The 14257-nt window shown below is 45.0% G+C and overlaps 1 protein-coding gene across 7 annotated transcripts in view; it reads left to right on the forward strand.

Annotated features, from left to right (window-relative positions):
• Nucleotides 1-699: 699 nt before the first annotated feature.
• The window catches only part of bmp2k (BMP2 inducible kinase), a 32101-nt gene continuing 18543 nt past the window's right edge, over nucleotides 700-14257 (forward strand). For 2 of the 7 annotated variants that reach the window (XR_012929049.1, XM_076046928.1), the window contains exons 1-3: nucleotides 708-891; nucleotides 1463-1747; nucleotides 13852-13970. Coding sequence is in view for 6 of the 7 variants with exons in the window: in XM_076046928.1 (XP_075903043.1) it covers nucleotides 1597-1747; nucleotides 13852-13970 (270 nt within the window). In the remaining variant the exon portion in view is untranslated. The other 5 variants (XM_076046929.1, XM_076046926.1, XM_076046924.1 and 2 more) reach the window with 5 other exon arrangements.

Raw genomic sequence — 14257 nt, forward strand, 5'->3', positions numbered from 1 at the left:
CAAATAACTCCCCTTCTTACAGAGCCTGACTGTTGTTGCTTTTTCTGCTGTACATATTCACTCATTAAAACTGAGGGGAATTGCATGAGATCAATGGCTTGCAATAAACTACAACCATGGAACTACAAACATTAAAACTGGCTGGACAACAGAATCATATAGAGCATTTCCTTATATGTTACATTTGTTTAGCTTTATTAAAAACAAAACAAAACAAAAAAACCAACAACAATTTACAGCGGAGCAGTTTTGTTAGCACTTGCACATGAATTCCCCATATAATAAACGAAAAAGTAAATAAACGTGGGTGTTTATGATGCATTTATTTTGATGTTTTTGCTTTTATGACAGTCTGTGCGCCAGACCCAGATTTACGGCCAAGCTTTGATTGTCTCTAGCAAGATACATAGCTGAGCGCTTGAAAAAAATCCAATAGATCCAAAACATTTATGAAACCAGAACTGCAATTTCAAATGTAGGACTGCGTGGAGAACAAAGCGCAATGGCCTGATGTGAAACACATCACAGTGAAGCGTCAGTTTCTCCGTGACAATTCATAAACGCGTTTGTTTTGAAACCTCAACTCATTCATTCGGTCGGTCGGTTCTCCTCCATTCGTGGCGCTAACAGGCTCCCATACAAGACGGAACTTCCACCAATCAAAACAATAGGAGGGGGCGGTGACGCGTCAAGTTCGGTTGTCACTCCCATTGGGTAAATAACAAACCACCCACTTATTTTGTAGCCGACGGTTTGTGGAGTCACGAGAAGTTAAACGCCAGCGAAGCTCCGCGAAGAAAAAAAAGAAATAAAATGGCACAGAGGTGAGCGGCCGGAGATGACCGAGACGAAGCTCGACAAAAAAGGGACTTCGCCGGAGGGTTTCTGCCGGTGAGAGGACGGACGCTCACCCTTCTTGACAAGGCTTGAGCTCCTACTTTTTTCTCCCCCTCCCTCCCCTCCCTGCCCACCTGCACTGCACTGCACTGTGGCTTGGCTCCTCGGAGGGAACCGCTGTTAGCTTCAGACCGTTAGCCGCTTAGCTCAACTAGCGGCTAACTAGCCACCGCTATCTAGCCGCCTCGTCCCAGTGTGGAGTCAACGAGCCGTGCCGTGCGAACGAAGCGGACGCTATTCTTTGATGAGCGTGGAGGTGTATGGCTCGGGTATTTATTTCCCCCCTCCTCGAAGTCGTGCCATTAGCCCGGGTTCGATCCGCTCTCGTTAAGCTCAGTCTCCGGTGTCTTCTTCCTATTGTTGATGGAGGATCTTGACCGCACGCCTCTGAATGTGTGCTAGGAACCGCCGCCGTCTCCATAACGATGTGTCAGATCAGCTAAAGATTTTTTCTTTATTTTCTCATTTTTGGCTCGGTTTTTGTCACCGCTAATTGTCCCATTTAGTGCTATCGTCCCACCTCACAAGATATCTATGAACTGTCCTCAATGTGACCCGACCACAGGTAGCTCCTCCGGAAGAAGCAGATGCAGAACATGCAGGAGGGAAACCGACTTCAGATCAGTAGATAGAGGACACTACCAAGCTGATTTGTGCCACTAAACTGGGATCGTATCTGGTGACGAAGAACGCACAAGGATGAAGAAGTTTTCCAGGATGCCCAAGTCCGAGAGCGGTGGGCTCGGAGGGGCGTCCGGGTCCAGCTCCAGCTCCGGGGTCAGCAGCTACTACGGGAAAGTGTTCGCGATTGGCCGGTTTCAAGTGACCGTGGACGAGCTGGTTGCAGAGGGTATGTACAAACAACGCGACATTGCGCTTCGTCCTGAGTGTCACTTTGTATTCGCATGATAACCCAGCATATTTTCAGGGACACACCGGTTTAGAGAGAGTCACAATACAGCCTTAGGAAACTCCTCAAGCCTGGTCTCCTTCTGTGGGTTGATTTTTTCTTTTTCTTTACCTAATTGAAAGATTTCTTTTCCCCTCATTTTCACAGCTGGCTATGTTTGTTAAGAAATTAAACACATGGTAATTGACATAATACGGTTTTACTTTGGCTATGAGCTATAACTTGTTCAGGAATTTGGCCCATTACTTAAGTGAAAGATCCCATATCAAAAAGTATTTTATGTGTGATTTAGAGGGCTGAATGTGCTCTTCTCATAAGTGTGTATGGAGGTTTTTTTTGGACCTTCAATTACAACCGACTGCCCAATGAGAGTCTGCAATTAAAAAACAAAACAAAAAACAATGGAAAATATTGTACCTGTGAGCCCTTTTGAAATAGTTTCTGTCTGGGATTTCTTTACCTTGTTTCACTTGATCTCTGTGGTTTGCCTCCAGTCTAACGCTGGTATCAAATCCTCCTGTGTCAACAAAACACAGTGTAAAGGTTCAAACATTTCAGAAAGGAGAAACTTGTCTAACTTGTTCACACAGCATGTCTAAAGACTTAAGTCACAAAAACATTTCATTAAACATAACAGTTTTGTTGCCTGTGCAAATGCCAAAAATGTTTTTATGACAGGATTCTCTCTGGCTTGAGGGTTGTTTATTGGACTTGATTATATAACACTGAAACAGGTAACAACAAACCTTGGTGAATAAACACACAAAGGGTGACTTTGGCAACAGCTCTGCTTCTGCCATTCAGAATGTTTGTTCTTGGGAATTCATTTGAATTTTCCACAATTGGACAAATCAGTGTGAAATGTTCAGATGAGAATCTGTCAGGCAGTGACACACTAATCAGTGTGCGTTTGTTTGTGTTTATGAAGTTGTCCTGGCTAACCTGGCTTAGTCACATTGCCATCTAATTATTTATTTCCTGAGTTTATTTTGTCTTAACGTAGCGTGGAGGCTTCAGCAAGTCAGAATAATACAGTTGATTGTGAGCCTGCATTAAACGTTTGACCAATTGATTTATATGAATTTTTAGTTTCACCTTGACAAAGCATCAACCAAAACTAAAGTGGCAACTAGTGAAATTCTCTCTGGTAATGTAATTAAACCAGGTCAAGGTCAGTGAGACAGTATAATAGTGGAAAGGGAAAGTGCAAGCTTTATCTCCGCTTGCTCCCTAATAAACGCAGAAAACAGCCCAAGCGGCCAGCAGTCACGAGTCTGTGTCGTCAGCATAATCATGTGAAGTGGCCGTGCTTGAGTTTGTTACCAGAGGCACAAGGTTACATTGTGACCTTTGCTCATCGTTCTGTACTCGAGTACGGGCTTTAATGTCTCTGCCCGTCTGTGCTGCTCACCAACTGACGTAGCTGCTTCCTTTATTTCTCACTGTCAGCTGCTTCTTTGGAATTGCAGGGTCACAATGAGGAAGACTTGGCCTACATAAATAAACCCAAACTTTAGGGTGACTTGCTTTTACAGTCAGTCTTTCTGTGGTCGCCTTGCATCTCCCTGCACCACAGTCCCCCCCACCCTCGCGAGTGTTGTGATTGTGCACACCAGGGTAACCAGTCTCACACCTGGTAACCAGTCTCACACCTGAGACCTCTTCCTATCTGAGGCAAATCTGCGTCTCATCCCTCCAGAGTCGACACTTTGCTTGCCATTTGGCCCAGAGTCATGCTGGTGCTTTTGCTCTATGCAAACCTTGGTGTCTTTTTCCTGTTGTGAGTGTGTGTGTGTGGGCTCAGTTTGAGGAAGCCTGTTTAGGGGCATTCAGCCATTTGTTTTCACTAACAGTTTCTTCTGTTTCATGGCTAGTTGGCGAGCTTAGAATTGTAGTTTTATTGGCAAGTGACTTCTTAAACTGTTTAGGTCGGCAACTTTAGTTTTTTTGGGGTTATTTTAGCCTTGGAGACCCAGACAACCTATTGTGGATGTCTGTTACACACACAAAGTCTGTTCATTACTCTTTCAGCTTGTTTACCCATCTTTATTTATTGTGTTGCGCCTGTTTTCCCCAAGACGGTTTTTAATGTTACAACCTTTAAAAACTCTCGGGGAAACAGCAGATGACATAAAATAAAAGCTGAGTAAACAAGCTTGAGGGGCTATAAATAAGTAGATTTAATGTTTACATCAACCAACAGAAAATACCGTCATGGTCTCCCAAAGCCACACAAACATTTCTTAAACTCCTTGACTTGCCCCAAAACAAATTGACAGAAAATCCCCAGCAGGTTTCCTTAAAGTAAACTTACACTCTTGGAAACCAAACAGACCTAAAGGCTTGCACATTGCCCCGGCACAACTCCGGCCTGAATGTCAGATGTAGAGTTTGCAGCTATGACATACAGTAGATTGCCAGTGGTCGTGGGACTTCTCAGATGTGAGTGACTCCCAGGTGGCAGCAACCTCAGCACTCAGTGAGGACGGAGGGCAGATCTGCAGTACAAGGAGAAACACGGCCTCCACAGGAAAAGGCTGGAGGTCTGTGGATGTAAGAAACACAAAGGCTTGGAGAGCAAAGGCAAAATTCATCAATATGTCAGGTCGTTGGTTAATATGACAGTATCTGCGTTTCCGTGACAGTTTTTCGCAAAATAAAAGCGATATTTAAAAAATTTCGAGATGGTACAATCGCGATTTGCAGGTGTTTCCATTGAATGATGTGACGCGCATAAGCTGTCATTCTCGTCAAATCTCGACCCCATTTTAATGAGGAAGGAGGTACAAAAATTACTTGTAAAAATAATCAGTCTCCTCCTCCTCCGTCCAAACATAACGCACCATTTTCACTTGAAGTGAACTGGTCACATAGTATGTCGCATCCGCTGACGTGTAAATGCGGAAAAAGTGTTTCCATGACACTTTTGCGTTATTCCTCTATATGGATACGTCTGAAAAACCACCTCGGGAGAGCGTCAAAACCTTTTAGCCATATTTGAGAGGTTTTTCCAAGTTAAGGTGTTCAGGTGTCCATGAACAGTTTTTTATTGCGATATTTAGGTTTTGCGCAATTCTAAGGGTCGTGGAAACACAGCTGGTGTCTCAAAATGTGTTTGAGGAAATGTATACATTTGGAAAGTCAGTTGCACCGGTGCTACCAGAGGAGGCAACGAATCTCTACGCTTGTTGCTATGCAAGCTGAAACGCTCAAGGACTCAGCATTTTTTTTTTTTATGTTCATAGGCAGAGCGTTTAAGAAGAGGAAAATGATTTTGCGCCATGTGCTACTACAGGGGCGTTTCATTTGTATTTCTGGAATTTCTGCAGTGTCAGAAGTGCCTGTCGAGTCTTGAACGTTACTCTGCCAGCGCCTGCTCACGTGCTCCTCAGTTTTCCACTGTGGTTTTGAGTTTGTCACCAAAAACCTCTTTGGCAGGGAACCAGTCAGTGTTTGTAGCTCCTGCTCTGTTTACAACCCTGCCCTGCTGCAAACCACGCTGCGGCTCAGCGAGCTTTACCTGTGCACCAGGTGTGTTTGGGAGATTGAAACGCTCCGGTTGGAGCTTCTTTTAAGTCTCTCACTGGCTAGACAGAAATATCAACAACGCTAAAAATGTGCTGAGCAAAAAGCACATTTTAATTTTTACATGTTATTTATTTTTTATATCTGTTGAACTCTCTCTGTGCTCCTGTGACCATGGCATGGAGAGTTGGCGGTTTTCACTGAAGTTTGTCAAACTGTCACTAATGTCGTGTGACTGTGTTTACCGAGTGGATTGTGTGACGATGGACAAAAGCCAGTTTCCTTTTTTCACTGAGCAGCTGTGCTGAGGAGATGAAGGGCGGGAGTCTTACTTAACACAAACACACCTCAAGATAAACTTGGTCAATACAAACATGTCAGACTGATCATGTTTGCTTGTGTCTGAAAGTGTAAACCAAAAATCAACTAAAGTGTTTCATCATGATCAGCTTTGTTTTGTTTTTTGGGCTGTAAATTATTTCTTTTTGGGGACACATCTGCTGAGCCGCCGTCTCTCTGCCTAAAGTTGGATCGCTGTCACTTGCCTCCATTTCCTCTCAGCCTCTGTGGTTTCTCCGGAGCGCTATCTGCAATCCTGTCTCCAAGAGGAGCACAAAAATGACATGTAGCAACAGGATGCATCTGTGAGCCCGTCACCCTTTGAGCCTCATCACAGGCAGCGACCCTGTCAAGACTTATTGTTGTGTTTACAGCACTCATTCATCTCCTGCAAAATATGATAGTTAACAAAAAGAAAATAGTAAAAACATGGACATTCGTGGACTGTAAAGATGTGCTACTGCTCCTGTGTATCCTATTAGGTGTTGTACTTTTCTGTAGATGTTTCCAAAACTTTATCGGATAAACCCCCCCACCCCCAGCATGTCCCGCCGACAGTTCAACTGTTGACTAACCAGACGTGACTGATTACCCACCAGTCACCACTGTTCCTGAACAAACACTTTAAAAGGTAATCACTAGTACCTCTGCGGAAAATAACTTTGGAAATTCACGACCGTCTCCATCCGTGTTGTGAAGGTTTTGTTTTTTTTTTTAAGGAAGGCAACAATAAGAAGATCATCTAATTAGGGCCGCAAGTATCTTCTAAACCTCAGTGATGTGCTGACTGTGCAGCGCCGCAGTACAGTGACTCCGGCTTTTCTTGCGTTATTTCAATGTGTTGGTGCGGCTTCAGTCGCTTGGCTTTGTGGTGTTCATCCTTGACTCTTTCTCGGAGTGCTCGGTGTGAGCGTTCTGACACAGAACTCACGGTGCCCAACAGTTTCTTTCTCTCTCTCTGTCTTTCTCTGTGAACATGCTGATGTAACAGAAATTTGTAGTGCTCACTTGCTGTCAGCAGAATGTCGAAGCGTTTTGCACGCTGGGCTTGGTCATAGCGTCTCAGTTTGCGTCAGGCTGAAGAGCCTTGGTCACAGACCCACAGCACGCTGCAGATCATGTAAACATTGGAGATGCAAACACATCGGCTGCTGTGAACGCAGCAGTTTCACTCTTTTTCCCTCATGGTACCTTTGTAAAATATTAAATAAATATTAAAATATACTTGCTAGTATTGAGAGGACAGTGTTGAAAAGTGCATAGTTTTGTGAGTTTTTAATTAAAAATAAGAATGAATGCTTTTCATTGTATTGTTGTGAAACCCTCTCAACAGCCTTGGCAGATTGTTTTAGAAAGATGTCTTCCCAACGTGAGGGGAACCTGCTGCACAAACACTGCAGACATGGAAAAACGGAGAGGATCGATAAGAGGCGGGAAGAGTCACAAAGTGGGAGGGGCTGAAAACAATATCAACAACTACTGCAAGTCAACGAGAGTTGCATCTTCTCTTTCATCGGATGTTCAGTCATAAAATTGTGAAGCGGCGGAAAAGGGTTGGACGTTGAATTTCACATTGTGAAAGGAGGGGTTGGGGTGGGGGGGGGCACTAGTGTTTCCCCAACAGTCGTGGCTGTGCTGGTGATGAATGGGCACATTGTGGCCCTGCATTGTCTTATTGTAGCAGCCAAGAGTGAGCGCTGGTACGATGCGGCTCTCGCTCCCGTGATGTGTAATCGCCGTCTTTGTGCTGCTTGGCTGAGGCCTCCTGTCTCTGCCTCTCTGCCATCCCTCCCTTCCTCCCTCCCTTCCTTCCCAAACTGCAAATTAATCATTTTCTTCCGATTCATCACCCCCCACCCCACCCGATCTGGGGAGGGCTCCAAGCCAAATGTTGGAGTGGGCTCGGTTTGTATGGAAATCCACATGCAAGGAGGACATTGATATGCGTTGAGATGCAAAGTTGCCTCAAACACTTTAATGCGGCGTCGTCACGAACTATAACTGAATACAGATGTGCAGCTGGGACACAGATGTTTTTATTGCTCCCTAATGAAGCAGGTCTTTGCTCGCATCTTATGTCGCATGCAAAAGCACTGTAGAAGGGTGTCACTGAGTGTCACTCAGCTTGTACCACCCTGTATAAACAGCGATACTTCACATGACCGGGAAGTTGGCCGCTGCACTTGTGCGGTGGTTTAGCGCTTTGCTTTCACCGCTGGGTGGCGCTCTCTCAAAGTCTACCCTCACTCCCAGCAGGCGTTGCGGCAGTCGTGCCAAGTCTCGCCAACTGACCGTCCAAAGCAAAAGGACTAAATGAAGGGCGGCACTGATAGTGCCCGCTAGTGTCCAACGTTCAATGAACATCCAAAGTTCATGAACTGAACAATAAATATTTACAAATGCGTAACTATACATTACCCCTTTATATATTTTTGGGGCGTTTTGACACCAGGGTGCACTGTCACATGACTTGCATATATTAAACTTTTCACAACGGTCTCAATGTACAAATTGAACCACATGCATTCAGGTTAAGCATTGCTCTTTCTTTATTTTTTGGCCGACAAACTCACTGCGTTTTACGGCCATATTATGGAATGAACGTGTCCTTCACCCCTTGTCACGGTAACCCCGTCAGAATTGGAATTATTGATTCAGAACCAGCAGCGAGTCTCCACCACTGTTATCACAGTGTCTCCAAAAGGCAACGACCACTTGTGCTTTCACTTGTTGCGTTAAGCGCTGCTGGGGGAAGATGCATGGGAACCAGCTGGCAGAAGCTTTTAGCTTCAGCTGAGCCCAGCGTGAAAAAACGTCGTCATTCATCCACGTGGATTACCTTTTATGGACAAGCTTTTAGCAACGCAGCCTTTAACAATTGTCCCCGTCTTTTACTCTGCTTTCCATCATTCACCTGAGTCGGAGCACAGATTTGATTGATTGCCGTTCAGGGTGGAGACGTAGTCTTAAATCTACATTTGCCTGCAGTGTCTCACCGTCATTAATGGGGTCCATTGTGGAGACTGAGTTAAAGTTGCATTGGTCTGAAAGAACGCTCTCTGTGCATTGTACAACGTGTTCTCTTAAATTAAAACGGTCACATTTCCCTCTGTGTCAGTTCCCCTTTGCTGTTGAATCACTCGTGGTTCTGTCTTCTCTTGTTATCAAACCTTGCAGTGCAAATAATTTGACAAAGGAAAGATTGTTGATTTGGCAACTGACCTCGAGGTGCTTGATGGCTCATGGTGACTCTTCTGTACTGAGCAAGAGCACTGAAGACGGTTCAGCAGGGCCATGACCGAAGAAGCTCAAGGCAAATACTTCTTTTTCAATTGCTTTTTTTTTTTTTTTTTTTTTTTGGTCATAATTTACATCAATCCTCATGTATTTTTATCCCTCCATCATACCTACTTGATTAAAGTGAAGTAGTGGCTGTCCCCTTGGAACGTGTTGTATTGAAATGTAGTTGCACGCTGCCTTTGACCAGCTGATCCTGCCAGATGTTTGGCCATTTGCCAGATATTGGGGCCTGGATTTGCCAGCTGCACCTTTCATTCATTTCTTTTTCTAATTTGTGTTGTGGCAGGAGGCCATCCTCTCTCAAGGTTTAAAAATATCGAACCCACTGTCGCCATGCACATCTGGCTCGTCAAAGCCAGTCAAACTTCAACTCACTCATGTTGTGTACATTGTCAGTCAGGTTAAGAGTTCAACGCTTATCCTCTGTAGCCTAAAAAGTAGCACATTTATGTTTTATTTTTTTTTACATGTACCTTCTAAAAAAAAATGCAGAAAATATGAGAAGGTAATGTGTCCTGTCAGGAGTTGTGGAATCTCTCGGGCGCTCGCTAAAACAGCCGTCTATTTTTAGTGTGGAAAGGCCTGATTCTTGTCCAAGCATCACGACGGTGTAACTCTCAACCGTGGTGTGATTTCTGTTCACTTTCCAGCTACCGGATTGAGTGTTTGGACTCCTCGCCAAAACTAAAGTCCTTAACACATTATTAGTCTGTATAGTAACTAATCTGGAAGGATTTGCTCCAGAAGAGAGGATCAACAAGTCCGTTTTGGTAATTAATAGCGAGTGCAGCTGGCACACCGCTGCCCCCTACCTTCAACGCTCTTAATGAAAATCACCATTGGAGAAATTACTCCCGTTTGCCCTGAAATCCAGGTTGCAAGACTTGACAAAATGTGAAATGTGCAGCTGCGTGTTGATCACGTGTTGGTGAGACCAGAAAGTCCATTTAAGTCGAGTGAAAATGTCGAGATTATGTGAGAAAATGTCTAGAAACTGCGTGAGCTGGTGCTTTGCCGCCACAGTCTCCAGTTTTGGGCCTTTTGTTTACGGAAGTGTTCGGCAGCTCCTGCTCACTAGTGGCTTTTCCCTGGGTGCTGGAGTTTTGGGTAATTAGGATTGTGGGAGTGATTACGAGTTCTTGCGCTTGTTTGTCTCCCGAGTGGCAGCACTTTGAAGAGCTGCCTGACGGTAACCCTCCTCATCAGCGCTCATCAAGGATGAATATCTGTCCTCTTTTGAAGCTCAGCTTTTTCCTTCAGTGGGAAATTAGTTTATCAACATAATTATGAGCCATATTCAATTATTATATGTTTTGAGTTCTGAAAATCTAAAATAGTTTAGCGAGTGCGGTAATGATGAAGTTTTCTTTTGGCAAAGAAGGAAAGGAAGAAGGAGGAAGTGTTTTTTGGGGGGTATATTTAGATTTAATTAAGACATTTTAGGCCTTTTTCCGCCTCTGAACGAGATCCTTCCTGAAGTAATTGACAGTGATTAGCTTTGCCCCAGTTTATGACTCATCTCGGCAACTAGCTTCACCATGTGACCTTGAACATTTTCACAAAGCGGTTTCCCTCCAAGTATGAGAAGGTGAAGTATCCCTTCATGTTTTTGGATCTCCAACAACAGGCCTACTTTGGCCCTACTTGCTGTTATCCTACAGCTGCAAAGCCTTGTAGGGGAAGTGTTGCGGGCTGCTGTTTGGGGATGGGGCCTCCAGTAGGAAATACCTCCCCTGCTTTCAAAGTTTCCTTCTGCCCTATCCCCTCTCTCTCTTTTTCTTTTTCCTTCAACTGCTCTGCAGCACAGCAGTGTCACACTGACTTCAGTATAACATTGTGAGGTGAAGTAAGAGTCAGAGTGCTGGAGAGGAGTGGGAGCAGCCTGTTATCTCAGATGACATCATGCTTCATAGGAAGAACATCTGTGCCTGCAGCCTGAGCAGAGTCTGCAAAGTATCTCCTCGCTTCACGCTTGTTTGTTAATCCTCTAATCTCTCGGAGACACACTAAGACCACTTGTGAAGTTCTCCCTCCACCCCTCCACCCCACCACCACAACTCTTGTCTGTATGAGGAGGCATGTGTGACACTCCCTACTTATTTTTTTTTTCTGCAAAAGCCTTTTCCGTCCTGGTGTATGGGGCCATCATGTGTGCCGCCTCTGACTGTCCTAGTTAGTCAGGCTTTGAAATGATGTCAGGGTCCCTGGTGCTGCATGCAGGGCCGGGGAAAATTCCCCAGTAATTACAGGCCTCAGCCAGTACCAGTCTTTAGCCTCGCTGCCCACCCTCCCCTGTTTTTTTGGCCTGGTGCACTGGGGTGTGTGTGTGTGTCGGGGGATCGAGGGGACGGTGGGGTGGGGTGGGGGGGTTCCTCCAAATGTCACTGACCAACAGTTAATGCAGTAACTCGTGTCATTCTAACGTCATCGTGCCTGAAGAGAAGAGGGGGGTGGGAGTACTTTCAAACATGTTTTGTTTCTGTTAAAATGCAGCATCTTGACTTTAAGAAATGTGGCTTAATAAAGTTAAAGTCCCAGTGATTGTCACACCCCGAAGGATGCGAAATATGTCCTTCGCATTTGACCCATCATCCCCTGAGGGGAATCATTGGCTGATCTAACCCCCCAATGCCATCCCTGAATACTGAGTGCCAAGCAGGGAGGCAGCGGGGACCATTTTTACAGTCTTTGGTCTGACCCGGCAGGGGATCGAACCCACAACCTAACCTGCCAGTCTCAGGGTGGACACTCAACCACCAGACCACTGAACTGGTATTAAAATGTGTATGGTTTCTGCAATTTACAGTTCGGTTTTGTGCAATTTTTAAAGAAGCCAATATGAGCACAATCTGGTACTGACGCCTTGCACGTGCACCATAACCTACTCCACATTATTCTAGAATGTAACTGACCTTCACTTGGCTGTTTGTAGGAGGAGGAGGAACGGTGATCCAGGCAGGTGCACTTGTGCATCCATGTGAGACGTTACAAATATTATTTTCTTTTAAGAAAAACACAAAACAATCGAAACAAAACACAGTTGTCATTCCTCACTTTCTGCTCTGCTGGTGGATGAGGCCGCTCTCCCGTGCAGCCAGGTCCTTATTTGTGCAGCACGTTGGTATGCCGGGCACAAAGCCCCGAGTAAAACAAATCATTGCATCCAGAGCCACTCAGGAGAATAATGCACTCAATGGAGTACTACTTCCGCGGCTGGCATTAGACGATGCTGCAAAAGCCCATGGGTGGTGATTTAGTGGGAATCTGCTCCCCAAGCATCGAGGCCTAGTGTAGGCCAGCACGCTGGCGTCTGCCATACTGATCAGAAAGAGAATTCTTCATGAGAAATAACCGTTTTGCAAAGCGTTGTCTAGACCTCCCTGCACGAGCACGTTTCAGGCTGTCAGTGCCCCATGATAACAGACGAGTCCGGGATGAGAGATGACATTTTTTTCCCTCTCCTCCCAGGGTCGGATGCCTCTGACAGGAATAATTACAGACCTTAACTGTGGTATCGTGTGCCAGCAGCACACATCCAGGTCAGCGTGACTGCAAGGCCTGGGAGGTTTTTTACAGTTTGCTCAGCGAGGGAGGGAGTTTGATTGCTAGAATGTTAAGTGCAGCCTCGTGCATACTTCAGCACTCGGCTCGTTCTCATTCTTTGGGCCCCTTCCGAGCAAATGGATTTCGCCTCGTAAAACCTGTCGTCTGTCGTTTGCGGCTCGCACGTCTCCGCTGCTCACTCTCCTCCGGTTCGGTCTTCGGCGCTCATGCGTCACGTTTCTTTGCCTTGAAGGCACAAAGCGACGAGGCTCGACATCTGCGCAACTGAATACATTTTTTTTCTCCAGATATCAAAGCTGGCTCGTAAAACCGACTCTGCGTCAGACGGTCGGGTTTCAGACAGCATTTAAATCTTGATAAACAAGTGCATTAAAAGTCACAAGGAGTTTACTGCTAATCTCCACAAAGCTTCTTGATGGCTTAGATGGTCTTACCAGACTTCCTCAGATTTCTTTTTTTTTTTCCGTCTTTTGAGGTCTAGCGATGGAACTGTTGTGCAGATTAAAAAAACATTTAAAGATAGTTTTTAATTGAATTATTGTCTTCAACACGTGACACCAGCCACTTGGCTGATGGAAGCTGCTATATAAATAAAATTTGATTGATTTGTGTCATTTCAGTTTTTGGCTGAGTGCATTGCTATCTTTAGTGTTACAGGTGTTGACTTAGTGTGCGTGTGCATGTGCGTGCATGCATGCACTAAAGAAGCTTGATTCTTAGTTGTCAAAAGAGTCCACAATGTCAAAAGAGCAGCACCTCTCCAGCTCCATGTTGGATTTAATCTCCTATCTCTGCTCTTTAAACTGCCTTGGCTAACCTGATGTTGGTCGCTTTAGTAACAATCACTGTTGTGATTCCATACAAGCAAACACTTGGCCTCAGTCTCTTCCTGTTGACTCACTTCCTTGCTGGTCCTTGCAGAAGATCACAGGTTGGACATGCTCTGAATCATTAAAATAAAACACTGCTTTTCCCTCCGAAACACCTGCACTATGTTGCTAATACAGAAACAGAATTCTGTATTTAGAACAATCGAGCAAGATTCTCCATTTTTTTTAGGTAAAAGAAAAGAGAGAGCTTTTTTGAGTTAATGGTTTCCATGTAGAAATATGCTCATGATGTAATTGCAATGTCCAATTCTGTGGAATGGTGTTTGAGAATCATAGATTGAACCCTCTTGCACAGTATTTTAGTCACTGTATTTCCGTCCAAAGCGTTTTCATTTGAGGGAGGACAAAAAAAAAAAAAAAAGTGAATGTCTGGTTTGAAGAGAATCCTCATGTTCTGTCTGTGTGTCTGTCTGTTTGTTTGGACAGGAGGCTTCTCTGTGGTCTTCCTGGCCCGCACGCACAGCGGCGTCCGCTGCGCTCTCAAAAGGATGTATGTCAACAACGTCCCGGACCTGAATGTCTACAAGAGGGAGATCACCATCATGGTGAGAACAGCGACGCCTTGTTCCAGGCGTCGTCACTCACCTCAGGTTGCCCCAATCTGCTCGTCTGCCGCCACCTTAGACAACGAGCCCATTGTTTGAAGGATTCATTTGCAAAATGATTGACAATTAAAGGCCTGCGTTATAAAATATTCAGAAGAAACAATAGCGTGTGTATCTGGCTTGTAATTGAACCCCCAAGCGATGAGAAAAATCCATCCTTCAGTTCTTTTGATGCTGCACTTTCAGAAAACGTGCAATGAAACGCACACCTCCCTGAGGTCTCCGTC

The sequence above is a fragment of the Nelusetta ayraudi genome, unplaced genomic scaffold (assembly GCF_046127955.1).
Source record: "Nelusetta ayraudi isolate G7.1 ecotype Tasmania unplaced genomic scaffold, CSIRO-AGI_Nayr_v1 ptg000092l, whole genome shotgun sequence".
Taxonomy (NCBI): domain Eukaryota; kingdom Metazoa; phylum Chordata; class Actinopteri; order Tetraodontiformes; family Monacanthidae; genus Nelusetta; species Nelusetta ayraudi.